The sequence below is a fragment of the Ursus arctos genome, unplaced genomic scaffold, assembly GCF_023065955.2.
Source record: "Ursus arctos isolate Adak ecotype North America unplaced genomic scaffold, UrsArc2.0 scaffold_9, whole genome shotgun sequence".
Classification (NCBI taxonomy): Eukaryota; Metazoa; Chordata; class Mammalia; order Carnivora; family Ursidae; genus Ursus; species Ursus arctos.
The window spans coordinates 39,848,001-39,866,159 of NW_026623111.1; the positions used below are offsets into that span (position 1 = coordinate 39,848,001).

Below are 18,159 nucleotides of genomic sequence, written 5' to 3' on the forward strand. Positions count from 1 at the left end.
ACTGACCGAATAGAAGGAGGTGAGGAAGCAGGATGCTGAGAATGGGAGGAGGAGGCAGAGAGAGGACATCATCTGGGCTGAGTTCTGGACAGCTGGGCTGAGGAATTGTTGTTAATCATCAAGAGGACACAGAAATGTGGGGTTGGAAGAAGAGCAGGAACTGTGCCGAGACAAGCTGATTTTGTGATGTCTCTGGGTCTTCCAGATGAGGACACGTGCAGGACTTGTGGGGATTTGGTACTTAAAGCCAGGGAGAGTGGTTTAGGCTGAGGGAGCCCCTCTGCCTGGGAGGGGGGGGCGGTGGGAGAAGGAAGGCAGGCTGGGAGTCCAGCGTGGGCGTAAGTTGTGCAGTCTGGAATAGTCATTCAGACTTTCTCGGCCTCAGTTTATGATCTCTAAAGGGATGATAATGGTATTTTTATGTAAAAGACTAAATTCTATGACTGGTTCATAAGTGCTCATTCAGTGTTACTAATGATATTCCTGTTATCTGCCTTGCAGAATTATCTTATTTTTTTTAAGATTATTTATTTATTGGACAGAGAGAGAGAGAGAGAATAAGCAGGTGGGGCAGCAGAGGGAGAGGGAGAAGCAGACTCCCTGATGAGCAGATAGCCCGATGCAGAATTTGATCCCAGGACCTTGGGATCATGACCTGAGCTGAAGGCAGACGCTTAACCTACTGAGCCACCCAGGCGCCCCACAGAACTGTCTTATGAATTAGGGATGGCCTGTGTAAAGTGTCTGGTACTCAACAAATGACTTTTATTATTGTCATTCCTGGGAAGTTGGTCAGCCAGAGTGTACAGAGTAAAAAGAGAAGAGAGTTGAGAAAAAATGTCACCAGAACCAGCACTTGAAGGGGAGGACAAAAGAGGAAGAAGAAAGGGCCACGGGTGTAGGAGGAAAAGCAGGGATGAGCGGAGACTCAGAAACCAGAGGGAAGGAGGAATCAAGGAGGGACTGGTCAGTTATGTCAGAGAAGCTAGGGAAGATCAGGAGTGTTGGATTTGAGAGATTGCCGGTGGCCTCGGAGAGTAGTTTCAGGGGAATGGGGAAGAGGAAAGTCAGACTATAATGACCCGAGGGCTGAATAACACTGACGCAATGGAGGCCTATGTCCGCATGGTCTTTCCAAAGGTCTGTTAGGAAGGGGAGGACAGTGTGGTATCTGGGGATTGGGGCACATCTGATGGAGGGAAGGTTTATTCAGGTTGAAATTGAGACAGTATATATAGAGAAGCTAAGAGCCAGAGAGAAGAAGTGAGAGACAAGACAGAGAGGGAAAAATACCCCCAAATAATGGATAACTTGTGAGGCTGAGGGAGGCTGGTAGGAATGGAGCCTGGAGCCCAGGGGCTGGGATTTATTTACTGGTGGTCCAGGGGAGACGTACCTGTGTACAGAGGCGGGGGGTTTGGGGAAATAGGAAGACAGTACCTGCCTAGCAGTTGTCCTGTGCTTTTTCACCCGGCTCTCTGGTCCTCTAGGTCGAGCTAAATTCTCTCGTGCTAGACAGATTTCTCTCAAATAATCATTCTATTTTCTTTAAACTGAATTATAAGCATTCTTCATACCAAATACAGATTACCCTGAATTTAACTCAAAAAACAGTTATACAATGGGTTAATTTCACTCCATCATCTCTGTATTAATTTTAATTATTTTTTTAATAGTTGAGAAGACATTTTTCCTCTACCCCAGACAAATGGTTTTTACCATTTCAAATGAACGGCAGTTGTCATTTGCCCAGAGGCCTGATGTCTTCAGATTGAGGCAGATTTCTCCTGAGTTCAAGTGAAACCCTACTGTAATTCTTTCATAAACTTGTTCTGTTTTTATCACCTGGTTCAGGAGGAAAACATTCTGCACAACTACTTCCAACCCCACTAGGTCGCCGCTGAATTCCTACATTAGTCTCTTGGCTGAGGTTTACATCTCCGTCCTAAGATTCTTCCCGAGCAACTTATCCACATTCATTGACATAACTGAACGAAAGGTAATACTGTCAGCTATCCAGAGGGACTATAACAAGAACAGATTCAAAACTAGAGACATGTCTAGAAGATTCTGAGGTAAGAAAGGTAAAGGGACAGCAAAGTGGTGTTCCCTCTGTCACTTTAACCCATTTTACATTCATCTTATGAACATCTACAAAGTAGTGAGTGGCTGGCTTCCAGGATTTATTAATAAAATTTACTCCGTTTCTTCTCCTCAGCAAAAGCATCTTAATGACTCCCAAACCATGCCGTACGTCAGATCCTATCATTTCCTCTCCTAAAAACTGTTTGAAGAGTTTTGCATTGTTCTTAGCATAAAATACACACTCTACCAGGGCCTCTGGCTTGGTCTGGCCCCGTCCACCCTCATCTCAGGCCACTCTGTTCCTACATCCTTAAATTCTACTTACACTTTTGGGTCCTAAAAGGGGTCAAGTGCTTTCCTGTTCTTTGGGCCTGTTGACCCCCAATCAGCTGGGAGATGGCCTAGCTTGATCAGACAATCAAATATAAATGCTATTTGTTTCCCTTCCCACCCCACACACGTGAGGGGGGGCGGTGTGGGATAGTGTTTGGAGGGGCTATACTTTCAGACTTTTGGGGTTGAAATCCCGGGTCCACCACTTGCTAGCCACTCTGTCACCTTGGAAAGTTACTCCACGTGTCTGTTTCCCCACTTACAACGTGGGGCTGATAAAAGGTACTTAAAGACTAAATTTGTTAACAGATGGTAAACTCTCAGGGCTGTAATACAAGTCCTCACTTTAGCATATTCTCCGATTTTACTCCACTTGTGTATCAAGTTTGAGTCTGTCACCTAGGGAGGGTTTACGGTGCTCCCCAAGCCCCTGCCGATTATGGTCAACCTACTGAACTCGGCTAATGAATGAACAGCGGTCCTCTCAGAATCAGGAGGGGCCCTGGGTGAGCGTGGTCAGAGAGACGAGGGCCGGCTTCGCTTTGAGCTTACAGTTCAGCAGGTCGGACTCAAACACACGCCGGACCGGTCTAGTTGGAGGAACGGGAAGCTCTGGGTTGCAGCCCAGCCCTAGAGGAACCGCGACCCCGCCCAGGAGGGGCCCCGAGGAAGGCACGTTGCCTGCGAGAACCAGAACCACAAGGGCCAAGGGGAGGCGCCAGAGCTCCGGAGGTTCCCAGAAGGATGCTCAGCGCAGGCCTGGCTCGTCCTCCTGCCGCGGAAGAGCCAGAAGGACCTGGGCGGGCCGAAGACCGCGGGCGCCAATGGCCGGGCCCGCCCCGCCCCCGGCCGGACGCTTCCCGGGATAGGCTGCCCGCCGCGCCGCCCCCTTGTCGCGTCGCCGCGCAGCCGTCCTTGTCGCCCCGCCGCCGTCCCGATCTCTGCGCCGGAGTCCCGCGGAGGTGAGCCGCCTGTGTGGGTGGGTGCGGCGGCGAGGGCGCCCGGCCTGCGGGCCCGGCTGGGGCTGCGCTCGCCCCGCGTCCCCTCGAGCTTTGCCCGCGCGGAGCTGCGCTGCTCCCGGCGGCCAGAACGGAGGGGTAGAGCAGTCCTCGGAGGCCCGGGGGGCGGGCGGCCCAGCTCGTCCCGGGGCCGCGCGAGGCACAGACATAGCGCCGAGCCGCCCGGTGGCTTCCCCGCGCCCAGGCCCGGGCGCCCTAACAATCTCGCGCTTTCCTCCCCCAGGGCGCCGCCGCCGCGACTTTGTAGCGGGTTCAGGGCCCGCCCGCCCGCGGCTGCGCAAACCCCGCCCGGCCCGACCCGGCACCCAGGGAGTGTGTCTCCGACGTGGGCGGGGCTGCTGCGGCCCGAGCTCTACGCGCAGGTAGGTCCCCGTCCCGGAGTGAAATGCGAGGACCTAGGCCCGGAGCACGTGGCCGGTGGCGACCGGGGTTCCCACGTGCTGGGTTCTAAGGGCCCCAGATTGTCTGGCCCTCAGAGGGAATGCACGTTCCCGGGCTCCCCCCGCACAACAGCAGCTTCGGGTGGGTTTTCGGACTCGTGCAAGAAAGCGCTGCGATCCAGGGGATATTGACGAGGGAGGCGTCAGGGATCCTAGAGAAGCCTGTCAAAATCCCAGACCGCCCTTTCCTGTGCCCTTTTAAGGCTGACGCGGTGCCTTGAGAGGCTAACACAGAAGGGTAAAGGAAGTCTCCATAAAACCCAGGGAAGAGATTGTAAAACTCCTCTTTGGATCCTGTCTGGAGTCACAGCTGAACCAGAGGAAATTTTTCTTTTGGTTCAAGCACCTTGTGATATTTTTTAAAGATTTTATTTGAGAGAGAGAGCACGTGTACAGGATAGAGAGCATGGGTGGGGGGGGAGGGGCAGAGGGAGAAGCAGACTCCCCACTGAGCAGGGAGCCCAACTCAGGGCTCCATCCCAGGACCCCCTTTGTGATATTTTTATACAGTTCCTAGCCCAGTGACAAATTTAAACCTAGCCTTAGTTTTGATGATACCTTATCTTTGAGGGAGGGGAAAAAACACAGGTATACACTGTCCACGAGGCGTTTTGTGGACATCCTTTGAGACAAACTGAAAAGAATATACCTCAAAATGTTTTCTGTTTGAAAGGTCATTTGGAAATGTTTCTTTTTTATAGGTTGAAAACTACAGGCACAAGCGGTGGAAGCTGGGCTATCGCAGTGCGGGTACTTTTACGGGCTTCCACCCCCTCTACGGTTTACAGTACCCACAAGCCTCTGAGGGGGAGATATTCTTCCTTAACTTGTAGCAGCCGTGTGTCCAGCGCGCCCTTCACAGGCGTTAGCGGGACAGTGCTGGTGGTGACAGGGCGGCATAGCAGGTATTTTATTTTTCATCCTGTTGTTTAGTTCTGACAGCTCTGTGAGGTCAGTACTATTCTCTCATTTTACAGATGAAGCAACAAACAGGTCAGGTACTGACTGAAGGTCCCGTCACATGTGTAGCCCTGAACAAGGCTCCTCATGTAACTTTCTGGCCATGTGACCATGGAAAGTCACTTCTCTCTCTTGGCATTTCATGTTCTAGTGGAACCGTAGTAATATTGAAACAGGTGAGGCCGTTTGGTCAGGGGGACCCCAGCAGAGCTATTAAGAGTGGAAGGTCTTCATAGTATTTAATTATATGGAACCTACAGAAGTTACCCCAAATTTGGCACCAAGGGGGCATCTGTCAGCATGTTAGGTGTTTTTGATGAATGAGCATAACGAGCTGTGAAAGGGGATTTAAAGGATACAGTGGTGCTAGATTGTTAGAATATGAAAATCTTGAAGGTGATGGGGAGGTTTTCATACGGGAAGAAACAATACAGTGTAGCAAGAAGAACAGAGCCTCGTATGTGCTAGTTTTTCATGCTGACCAGCCCCAAATGTCTGCAAATAACCTCATTTTCCAGAAGTTCTCAATAAAGATATTTAAATAATATTCGCCTTGGAATCACTCTGAATGCTTGTTTCATAACATTGTTCCAGCCTTTCCTTCTAAACTTCATTTTACACTTGCATATTACACTGTAAAATCCAGCCTTATCGTTTTTTTGGTAATTTATTCAACAAATATGTGAGAAGGCCCTAATTGCTAGAGGGGAGAAAAGAAGGGAAGGGGAAGGGGAAGCACATGTGTATGCACTGTGAGTAGAGGACATAAGCTTAGATAGGGCTGGCCAGGAGGACCGGGGATGAGACCAGGACATGCTGTGGTTCTATATGTATTTGGGTGAAGAACGTTTTAGGCAGAGTGAAAACAAAAAGCCCCGAGGAAGAAGCATGTGAAGGTTCGGGGGAAAGCAAAGTGAAGGTGCAGAGAAATGACCGCTTGTATGTGGGGCTAAGGTGGATATTTTGCACTTTCTGGCCTCCCAGATCTCTGAATGCTGTAGTTTACCTAGGAACGCTCCCTAGCAGCTCCCTAGCACCCGGACTCTTTCCTGCTCTTACTTACCCAACTTTTCTGTGGCCACTATCATCCCTCCCCTCAGTCCCCATAAGTGCTGTTCTGGAATTCTCTAGCATCCTGTAGTATGCCTTGTCATACTTAGAAGTCTCGTTTGTGGTTGCCTGACTGCCCTGCCCCTACTTCACTACAGTAAAGTCCGTCTTGGTTCCCACCATATTCCTAGGGGCTAATCAAGCTCCTGGAATAATATTGATTCTGATATATTTGAGCCCTAAATCCACCATGACTGTAATACAAGGAGCACTATCATTTATAATGAAGCATAATATCAGTAATACTGGGTTGATTTCTATATGGCATCCAAAGGAATGGCTTACAGCCATCTATTCTTAGAAGCAGGAGAACACTAGGTTCGAACCCCCACCCTTCCATGTGATCTGAGACCAATTACTTCTTAGCTTCAGTCTCTGAATGGCTAATCATAGTTACTAAAGTTGAGTCTATACATAGTAATTACCTGGTGAGTAGTGAGCACTCAGTAAATGTCATTCATTGGTAGTACCATAAGGTCATTTTTATAATACTGTGTGTTCCTTGTAATATTAAAATGACAATGCTGGTGTTCAGTATTTATATACGAAAAATGCTGGCTTTAATTTTCATTCAATAAATGGAGCGTGTATTACGGACCAAGTACTGCTCTAGGTATTGTGACCACATCAGTGAAAAAAACCCACAAAAATCCACGTATATGGTTGCAACTGATTCACTGATAGAGTCTTCCATTGTAAAGACCTGTGAGGCTTCCTTGCTCAGTGTTGGAACCAGTTAGCAAGGTGGAGGATAGGGGGTGGTTTGTAGAACAAAAGTTCCGTATCAGGTGACTCCAAAAGCTAGGTAAAGGGAAAGAAAAATGGAGAGTCCTAAAGCCGACAGGCTGCAGCAAGTTCTGGCAGAACAAGGAATTCATTAAACACTGCAACAGCGGTCAGGTGATCGTAGGCCAGGAAAACGACTGTTCTCTAGCTACTGTGTCAAGTGTAAAACTACAAGTGTTCAGGTCTGAAGGCGGTAGCAAACAGTTGCCAAGAATAACCCCTGGTCTCAAATGGCTCTGCTGCACTGAGTCCTAGCGGTGGTTTCTTGGCCCTAGAAGTTACCTGGACTGGGTGAACAGGTGGCGACCCTGGGCCTGGCATGGATCCTCCTCCCTCTCCCACCACTGAACCTCAACCAGGACAGCCCAATTTATACTTTGGTTTTCCATTTTTTTTTTTTTTTTAAGATTTTATTTGTCAGAGAGAGCATGAGCAGGGAGAGCAGCAGGCAGAGGCAGAGGGAGAAGCAGCCTCCCTGCTGAGCAAGGAGCCTGAAGCGGGACTCGATCCCAGGGCTCTGGGATCAGAACCTGAGCCGAAGGCAGCTGCTTAACTGACTGAGCCACCCAGGTGTCCCTGTAGAAAGGGTTTTGATGCTAAAAAGTTTGAAGCGCACTAGACTGAACAATAGCCGGTGAAAGATGGGAGCAGTCTGAGGCAGTGAAACATGCGGGGGGAAAAACGTGAACGTTTTTGTTGTTGTTGTTGTTTTTGTTTTTAAGGGGCCTCAGAGTCCAGAATTTAGAACTATAGACACTGGAACTGCACTGCCCAGTATGACAGTCACCAGTCACATGAGGCTATTTAAGGTTAAATCAAAACTGAATAAAATGAAAAATTCAGCTCCTCAGTTGGATTAACCACGTTTCAAACGCTCATTAGTCACATGTGGCTCGAAGCTACTGTCCTAGACAACAGATAGAGAATATCTCCATTACTACAGAAAGTTTCATTGGCAGTACTGTTCCAGAGATTATGTGGGGTTTTGCAGAAGAGAAAAATCTATGGTATAGTAGACTGAATAATGACTCCCAAATCTAATCAAGTCCTAATTTCAAACCCATGTTACCTTATTTGGAAAAGGGTCTTTGCAGATGTCAAGGTTCTTGAGATGGGAAGATTATCCTGCATAATCTGAGCCCTAACGCTAATCACAAGGGCCTTTAATTAATCTATTAATTGGCTCTACGCCCAGCTTGAAGCCCAGGATGAAACCCAGCACGGGCTTGAGCTCAAAACTCAAGATTGAGACCTGAGCTGAGATCGAGAGTCCGACGCTCAACGAACTGAGCCACTCAGGCGCCCCCACAAGGGCCTTTATAAGAGGGGAGCAGAAGGAGACTCCATGCTCAAGGGAGGCGGCCATGAGAAGACAAGCAGAAAGAGATCTGGTTTTGGCCTTGAAGATTATGGAGCAATATGACTTCAGGCTGGGGGAAGCTGGCAGCCTCCGGCTCTGGCTCTGGAAGATTCCAGAAATAGAACCCCCATCCCCACCTTGAGAGTGTGCACTTGTTTGACCCCAGGAAACTGATTTCTGATTTCTGGCCTCCAAAATTGTGAGAGAATAAATTTCTGTTTTAAGCCACCAAGTTTGTAGTAATTTGTTGCAGAGCCTGGTAACTAATCCAGATGGAAAGCTTAAGATCACGGATGTAGCTGGAGCTGGAACCCCACCACACTGCCTCCTACACTGTTTTTATTAGTGCGTTATGGGTGTGGGGGCGGGGGTAGATCTTATCTATTCATTAGTCAATTTTTAAAAATTTCAGAGGTATGGCAATGAAGTTAAACTTCATTTAGATTTAAATCATGAGTGACATGAGCATGTGGCTAAAATACAGAGGATTAGCACATTCCTCATAAAACAACACAGATGATCAAAACTAATGTAAAAAAATCAACTTATGCTTTATTGGGATGTCAGTTTATGGTTTATTTATGTATACTTCCAGTAAATTTCATTTACACAGTACAAAGCATCTCCAAAAATTAAGTTGTAAAAATTGAGTAATGAAAACAAATTGAGACAATATGAACACCATTATTCTAATTACAATTTTTGCCTTGTGGGCCATACAGCTTTGACCAGCAGGGTCCCAGAGGTAATATAGACCATTAAAATGAGACAATTTTTCCATAACAACCTCAATTAGTTTTGGCTCATGTTCCACAAAATGTAAACTTGGATTTCTGGGAGTCTTTTAAAATAACAACAAAAAACCTTAAGAGTAGAACTAATAAAACTAGTCTTTTCAGAGACACCACCATAGGGCTCTGACTTAAGTCCTATGCAGTAATTTTCGTGTGTCTAAGTTGCAACGTACCAATACTGAATGATGACAGCATCCTACTGCAGACTGGGAAGGAACCTGGGGCAAAAACACAAGTTTCTGAATGAGAAGTTCATTCTGCAAATTTCTTATGGGAAGGCACATGATTCAACTAGCTCCTTAAGCTAAAATGCTAATATTCATGGACAAAAATATCTGAAATTGTTTTCTAGGTTTACCAAAATTTATGTGAAATAATCTTTTACCTATTATTTCTGTATCTCAACTGTGACATGAATTACCAATGCTTTTTTATTAGTGTTTCGGCAAAACTACCAGTTGCCTTGACCATAATGTGCTTAAAGCAGTTGGTGGCCAGCTGAGTATGCACGGTAATGCCTTCCCTTTGATGAATGCTTATTAGAACTGAAGCTTAGGATAGGACCGCCACATTCAGTCAGTAGTACACATGGAAAAGGTGAAGGTCAAAACTCAGCTCCTTGCTCTTGATGAAAAGATTGTGTCTGTTCATGTTTTGCTAATGGCAGTAATGCCTTCCAAAACTCTCTCAATGCATGGGACCTTATTCTCCTGATGAAAGAACATAGGAACAAAATTGAGCTCTATTTGTCTACCCTTTGTACCAAATTCCAGACCCAAACAGTTTACATATAAAAATCTATTGAAAATTGAGATTTAGGGGATGCCTGGCTGGCTCAGTCAGCTAAGTGATACTTCGGCTCAGATCATGATCCTAGGGTCCTGGGATCGAGTCCCACATCAGGCTCCCCGCTCTCTCTCTCAAATAAATAAATAAATAAATAAATAAATAAATAAATAAGATCTTTAAAAAAATTGAAATTTAGATTATGTAAAGACTAGAAAGTTTTGTGGGCTTTGACCAAAATCAGGTTCTTATTTGGGGAACTGGAGTGGTGGTGGAAGGGAAGAGTATATTTTTACTGAAACTGCCCACTATTCCTTACAGCCTGTTCTGTTTCTTTCTTGATGACAGATTTGAACACCTATTTCCAATGTCTGAGCTCAATTTCCCACTACAAAAGTCTCATTATTACAAGTCTGAGTATCTCTGCCTAAAGATGGCCATTCTTCTCTGTTTTGAAATATCTCCATATAGAGTAACGTTGAACTCTAGCATACTCTTGAAAGTTTAACTGCCCAGCCTGTAGGTAACCTAGTATTTATTCAAATGAGCTCACCCTGAAGAAACGAGGTAGAAATTTAAGTCCTGTGGTAAGTTTGCTGGGTTCCTAATAAACCTCGAGCTCCAGGCTCTCTACTTTGTCACACTCAACTCGACGGGCTTGACTCTGCTCAACTCATATACCTACAAAGCCAACGCAACATGTCTGAAGACGCTCAGCTCATTCTCGATTCAGACAGAAGTTACTCCAAGACCAGTGAAACTGAACTGTAGGATTGTGCCCTGAATATACACCCAAGTGGCAGATTCCCGAGCAGCTCTGTTTTTGTTTGGCCTCTGCAGGACCATCAACCACAACGGAATGAGATATAATCCTCCTAGAAACTTTCCTAATGTGCAAGTTTACTTTCAGCATGAGTCGGTTTGTCTAAATTTAACTTTTCGGCCATTTTTCATAAGTTAATTGGCTGTGTGAGCGAACCAAATTTCTGACCCTCTCATTGTTTTCATGTGTTCTGTGGCTAACGGGACGGCCACTTCCCACATCATCATGGATATCACCTCTGCCTTCTTTAAACTTCTTGTGCCAGTCAAAAACTCTTGCTCTTGACATTACTTCTTCACCATAAACTACTGTTAACATCTCAAGTGTCTCACTTGCAGATTTATTTAACTTTACAAAAAGCTTAATATGACCTCATTGCTCTAAATAACAGTCACTCATTTTTATGGTGGAAAAAAGAATAATTCTACTCACATCTACTCAAAGTTAGCTGGCAACCTTGAAAGCACCGTTGTGGGCAGCTAAACATATTATAATCGGGCAACAATCACTCCTCCTCTGATTTCACAAGCCACACATGAAAAATTAGTTAAAATTAAAACAGAAGAGTGCCAACAATCTTTGGAGGAGTTGCTGAAGGTTTCAGCATCATACCACCTCAGCTTGAATGTCTTCTATTTTCTCATCTACAAAAGGGGAGAAAATAAATCAGCATTTTCTTCCTTGTCGAATGGCTAAGAAAATGATCTTTGAAATACATGAACTATATGCAATAAACATTTACCCTCCTCATCTCCCCCAAACCTCCCCCCCCCCAAGATAAAATCCATCCTAATAAACATATGGAAGCTGCCATCTATTTTGGCTGTATGTTTAGAAAGAGCTAGTTTGAGATTATATTTTTTTTCTAATGAGGTTTATGGATAAGGAGCCCAAATGCAAGATACCAAAATAGTTTATTTCCAAATATATAACAAGAGAATGGATGCTGTTGTCTCCAGTCTATATAATACAATGTATGCAGTTGGGTGTCTAGGAGTTCCAGACACATACTACCTAGTGTATTCAGAGCTTAAAACAAACACACATACAGTGAAAAATAGCATCTTGTAAGCTTTGAACATGAATTTCTTTCATCTAGTTTTCAAATCAAAATTTGAATAGTTTTTCACAAATTATGTTTGTACAATGCAGATTCTGGAATTAAAACAAGGCTTTCCCGTGACTGGTTGCAACTTTAGGTTGTATTTATTGATGAGTTTTGCTTCTTGTGTGTGTGGTGAAATATACATACCATAAATGATTTTTAAGTGTATAATTCAGAGGCACTACTTACATTCCCAATGTTGTGCAACCATCACATTTCCAGAACTTTTCCATCATCCCAAACAAATTCTGTACCTATTAAACAGTAACTTTCCATTCTCTCCTCTCCCTAGACCCTGGTAATTACCCTCTATTACTTTTTGTCTCTATGAATTTGACTAAGTACCTCATATCAGTGGAATCATACAGTATTTGTCTTTGATTCTGGTTTACTTCACTTAGCACGTTTCAAGGCTCCCCTATGTCGTACCAGGGACAACAACACCCCATTGCACGTATATACCACATTTTGTTTATCCACTCATCTCTACAGTTATTTGGGCTGCTTCCACCTTTTGGCTATTGGGAATAATATTACTATGAACACGGGTGTAAAAGTAACTGTGTCCCTGCTTTCAACTTTCTGGAGTATAAGAAGTGGAATTGAGGGATCATATGGTAACTCTGTGTTTAATTTTTTGAGAACCCATCCCACTGTTTTCCACAGCAGCTAAACCATTTTGCATGCCTACCAGCAATGCACAAGGGTTCCAGTCTCTCCACCCATATCCTCGCCAACACTTGTCATTTTCTACGTGAAAATTCAGGTATCTACAGGATGAGGTATTTGCTTCGGGATTCTCCTTTGCCTCCCCCACCTCCCCCTCCCCCTTACTTTTCTGGCAGTGCTTTTTCCTTCAGTGAAAACACAGACTCGGGCTCAAGACTTTTTGTATTAAGTATAAAGTACTTGAAGCTAATTTTGTGGTTTTTGACAAGTGCAAGAATTCAGTGTATATCGACATGCCCCCTTACCGGAGGAATCTGCATTACCTTTTTAGGAGGTGAAAAGGGCAGCTTTAAGGGTCTGCATCAGAAACGGAGTTCAAAATGTAACTGTGGCGCCACTGAACGCTCTGTAAATCAGCACAGTAAGCACGTGCCCCAAACGGGCTGGCACCCTTCGGTAAGGCGGTTAATCCCTGCAAGCATGGTATACTGGAGGTACTGCACGCACTCAAGGCATGTTCGCAATAGAACCGCCAAGTTCACTATTTTTAATCCAAACGTTCCCTTCAAGGTTGCATACAACACAGGAGTGCGCGTCAGTACCTGGCAGGGCCTAACCAGGTCGCGCTCTCCTACCCCAGGGTCCTGCCAAGTGACAACAGAGCCGCTCCGCAGGCCAGTCTCCGCTGCTGCGGAGGAGAAGGCGGGTGAAGGCGAGGTCCTGCCCGAGAACCCCAAGCCCGGGCCGCGCCTTACCTCCGCCTGGGGCACGGCGGCTGCAGGGTGGTCCGGAGCGGCTGGACGCTCCGGGTGTCGAAGGAGCCCGGCCACCTAACCACCTAACCACCTAACCAAGCACCCTTGAAACCCGCACCCTCCTGAGACACGGGAGAAGCTCCGACAAAGCGCGAGAAGACGGGGAGACGCGTTGTGCCAATCAGAGGATGGAGGCGGGCCCGAGCGCATTCAATTGGTTAAACACGGGAAACCTCGAGCCGCACTGGCATCTTTTGTGGCCCCAGCTCCACCTCCTTGGCCTGGATCCCCGCCCCCTTCAGTGGCCCCACCTCTGAGCCGAGGCGGTAGGGAGGAGGCGCTGGGTTCTGGGTGCTGGAGCTCCGGCCCCCCAGTAGCCTTAACCTCTTCCCCGTGGCCCCGTAGGAACAGACCACGCTCAGGTTCTGACATGTTCTGTCGTGTTCGTAACCGTGGCCATTTACTGTGCGATCCACAGCACCCAGTCTTGGGCAGGGAGGTGATTTTACCTGTGCTTGAAACAAGGCAGGGTTGCGTGGACCTTGCCAAGTTAAGATGTTTCCTTGAAAGCTTCCTAATCTGAATACTTTATATCTTGCTCTGCATCGTATGCAATGAGCATTGACTTTTTGTTGTTTGTTTGATTTGGAACAAATCATTAAGTCATGGAAATAGCCAATGAAGTAGCTACTGTTACTTCCAGTTTTTTCAGTGAAGAAAGGAGGCACAGGGGGATTTAGTGACCTGTCCAAGTTCTGTCTGTTTGTTTCCTAAATATCAACTATACTCTGTCCTTGTCAGCCCTATTGCCCTACTTTATTTCAGGCCTTCATAATCGCTTGCATGGATTACTTCTGTAAACACCCCCGTAGCTCCTCTCCTTGCTATCCTCTCCAAAGCCAAGGATTAATCTTTCTAATGCAAATCTAATCCTGTCTCTCAAATCCTTCTCAAGTTCTGTGTCCCTGTATTGCCCATAGGTTCTGGCAGAAGCTGCTTTTTATTGAAATATTACATACTTCCAGATAAGTACATAAATCATAAATGAAATGTCACAAACGGATCACACCAGCAACTAGGTCAAGAAACAGAACATAGCCAGATCCCCAAAGTGTTTCCTTCCAATCACTAACCACTTCTCTCCCACCCCAGGATTATCCACTATCCTTAGAATTCTGAGTAGTAAGTAGAGTAGCAGCGTTTGTACATGATGAATGGGACCATCATAGCACATACTCTTTTCTGTCTAGTTTCTTTAACTCACTGTTACGTTCGTTAGGTTCGTCCATATGTCGACTCCATTCATAGCTTGTTCATGAGGATGCTGTACCGCATTCCACCGTGTGAATGCGCCATGTTTTATTTATGCAGTCAATTGTTGATAGACATTGAAATAGTGTATATTTTGGACCTATTAAAATATTGTTATGAACATTGTAATAGAGATCTTTTGATCAACATGATGAATGATAAATGCATTTCTCTTGGATATATACCTGGAAATGGAATTGCTGGGTCATAGGTGGTGCCATGTTCAAATTTGGTATTTCAATAAGTTTTCCAGAGTGCACCAGTTACACTATCAGCAAAATACGACGGTTCCGGTTGTTCCAAAGTCTCATCAATACTTGGCGTTTTCCATCTTTTTTCATTTTGGCCATTTTGGTGGGTGATAATTGTGTCTCTTGTTATTTTAATTTGCATCTCCCTGATGATTAATGAAGTTAATTAATTGAGCGCCTTTTCACATGTTTATTAGTTGTTTAGAAATAACTTCATGAAGTGTCTGTTAAAGTTTTGCCCATTTTTGTGAGCTTTTTTTTCATTTGTAGTTTTCTTAACATGTGATTATAATAATTTTCAAATATTTAGCAAAGTATTTTAAAGATTTTATTTATTTATTTTAGAGAGAGAGAGAGCGTGAGCATAGGGAGGGGCCGAGGGAGAGGAAGAGGGAGAAAGAATCTGAAGCAGACTCCACACGGAGTGCAGAGCCCAACGTGGGGCTGGACCCAGGGCTCAACCCCACAACTGAGCTGCACAACTGTGAGATCATGACCGGAGCCAAAACCAAGAGCTGGATGCTTAACCAACTGAGCCACCCAGCTGCCTCAAATATTTAGCAAAGTTTAGAGAATTTTACAGTAAACACACATAATCTACCATATAGATTGTATGAATACATTTTATAAAACTTGCTGTTATATTTCTATTCCTTCATCCATCTTAATATTGTTGCATTTCAAAGTATACTGCAGATAGCAATACATGTCCTATGAGTAATTTAGCCTGCATATCACTAACTAAAATTCAGTGTCTAAGGTTTCTTTTGATGTACAACTTCAATGAAATTAAATCCACAGATTTTCATTGTACATCGGCTGAGTTTTGAGCATGGGAGTCTTGAGTTCCATGCCTCCTCCCAGTCAGCCTTCATTTCCACTTTTCTGGGGGCTACCCCCGTTCTAATTTGTTCTCCACTGCCTAGCTTTATGTGTTTCAAAATTTCATATTCCTGGAGTTATACAGAATGTTCTCTTTCGTGTGAGCCTGCTTTCACTCACATACTGTGTTTCTGATTCCATGTTTCTGCATGTGTCAGCAATCCACTTTTTTATTGCTGAGTTGTGTTCCACTGGGTAAATCGCTCAGTCTGTTTATGTATTATAAGAGGGTTGCTTTTTTTTTTTTTTTTTTAATGTGCATCCTTTGTCAGGTCTATATGTGGCAAATATCTTCTCCTATTTTGGGTTTCTTTTCAATCTTTGAATGAATGAAGTCTTTTAAGGAAAAAAAATCTTAATTTTAATATTCCAATGTGTCCATTTTTATGGCGAGTGTTTCTGATTTAAGAAGTCTCTGTTTACTCCAGGTTATTAAGATTTCTCTTCTGTTTTCTTCTAAAAGTTTTAAGAACAGTAATCCATTTGGAATTGGTTGTTGGAAACGGTGGGATATAGAAGTGGACCCAGATGCCGTTTTTTCCATGTGGATATCCAATTAACCCAACATGTTAATTTAAAAGATCATTTCCCCCATTTACAGTTATCATAAACCAGGTGGCCGTATATGTGTAGACCTAGTTCCCAACTCTATTCTGTTTGATAGATTGGTTTTGTCTATCTCTGCGTCAATACCAGTCTTCATTACTATTTGTTTTATAATAACCCTTGATAGTGCATCACTGAACTGGATTTTGAATTTCATTCCATTTGAATCTAAGTAGTCATTAGCTAGTGGCCACCAAATTAGACGGCACAGATGTAAAACATTTCCATCCTCACGGGAAGCTGGTTGACAGCACTGCTTTAGAAGACATCTAGAGGCCAATGCCAGATACTTCGTATCACAGCTACAGGCCAACTTGAGTTTATCGCTGGGCTGCTCTTCAAAAATATCTGTGTAAAATCTCGTTTTAGAAATTCAAAACACACCTTCCCACGCATACGTAAGACACCCAGTTCTTTTGACCTTACACTGTTAGCAATGAAACTATTATTTCAGGTGTGGGAGAGCTTAATGCTTCGGGAGACATTTCCTATGATCAGACGCCATAAAATACGTAGCCCCAAATCACATGAAAAGATTCCTGCTGTAGGACCATTACATGGAGTTTATTATCTGTTCTGGTCCAAGTTCACACCGAATTGTCTTTTAGAGGCCTTTCCTGGGGTGTCACTCGCTGTGTTTGAGCGAGTTTGCACTCAGATCTGCCGTCAGAAGGCTCAGTCGAATCTGGCTCCTGTGTGTAAGGAATTCTTCAAACCATTTAGTCCTGTTTATTCCATCAGAGACATTGAAGTCTTGTGCCATAAAATGACACATATTATTATATACTTATTATTACGATGTACTTCAGGTGTTACATATTATCAGTATTATTATTATTATGTACTTCACATTACTATGTATTGTATGTATACTTTTTACATTAGATGTATTTCTCCCTACCATACTTGAATTTGATAACTGTTTCTTTTTTAATGTCTTGTGTTTTATAGTATTGCGATGGCTATTTTAATTTATCATTAATTTCTAGACTTGAGTATAGCACAGGGCTTTTTAGCTGTGATCTAAATTTCCACTGGGGCAACAGATATGTATTGAGCACCGACGCTGCAAGGTGCCCTGAGCTGGGCCCTGGAGACACCCCAGTTCAAATCGCAGAAAATACTCACCACTGAGTAGCTACTGTAGCCCGCACGCTTGCACTTGTTAGTTTTTAATGATCATAACGACACTACAAGGTAAATATTGTTACCTCATTTTTCAAGTGATAAAGCTAAAGTTTTTTGGGGGGGGGATCAAATTTCTACAGCTAATAAGTGCTGGAGCTGAGATTTAAGCTTTTGAAATCCCCAACCTCCCGCCCACCTCTGTGAGACCCATCAGACCTCAAAGGGGCTTTGTTTCCTCTCAAGGAACACCTTGTCTAGTAAAGGAGATAAACACACAGTGACCACAACCCACGGGAGAACAGACGCTACAAAAGGGAAAGGGAGGTAGGTGAAGCCAGCCTGTGGGAAATGAGCCACATTGCCCAGCAACTTGGTCTTGTGAACGAGCACTGCAATCCCTTATTCTTCCCGAAGTCTTTCTAGAATGATCTGGAAAGCAAAAGCCTTCCCTCTCCCTGTCCTCATTTCCTCTGACCCTAGGTCTGAGAAGGAGGCATTGCTAACCTGTGGTCAGTGCCCTCTTTAGCCATACAATGCTCCAATGATCACCTCAGAACCAGCATCTGTTAGCACCTCCAGAGCAAACAGCTGAGTCCATGTGGAAGAAGGACCTCCAAGGATGGGCCCTTTAAGGAGACTGAATGTAAACGTGGTGACTGGGTCTCTATAGCGGTTTTGGCCCATAAGGATAAGGACCACATCCTACATGTTATGGGTTGAATTCTGTCCACCCTCTGCCCCAAAAACGTATATGTTGAACTCCAAACCTCCAGTATCTTAGAATGTGACCTTCTTTGGAATGTGATCTTATAGGGTCACTGCGGAAGTAAATGGGTTAAGATGAGGTCATACTGAAGTAGAGGAAGCCCCTCATCTAATACGATTGATGTCTTTACAGAAAGGGGAAATTTGGACCCAGAGCCACACACAGGGAGACACTACAGGACATCAAGGTG

General features: G+C 44.6%; 1 protein-coding gene and 1 non-coding gene across 2 annotated transcripts; both read left to right on the forward strand.

Moving 5' to 3' along the window:
- Window positions 1–1,107: 1,107 nt before the first annotated feature.
- Window positions 1,108–11,442, forward strand: LOC113262487 (translation initiation factor IF-2-like). The gene is made up of 4 exons (XM_044387637.3): window positions 1,108–1,140; window positions 3,288–3,799; window positions 4,579–4,782; window positions 10,022–11,442. Exons 1-4 carry the CDS (start codon window positions 1,108–1,110, stop codon window positions 10,179–10,181), a joined length of 909 nt encoding a protein of 302 aa, XP_044243572.2. The 3' UTR covers window positions 10,182–11,442.
- Window positions 4,068–4,189, forward strand: LOC113262579 (small nucleolar RNA SNORA26). The gene has a single exon (XR_003318860.1). It is a non-coding gene; the product is annotated as a small nucleolar RNA SNORA26 (small nucleolar RNA).
- Window positions 11,443–18,159: the final 6,717 nt, after the last annotated feature.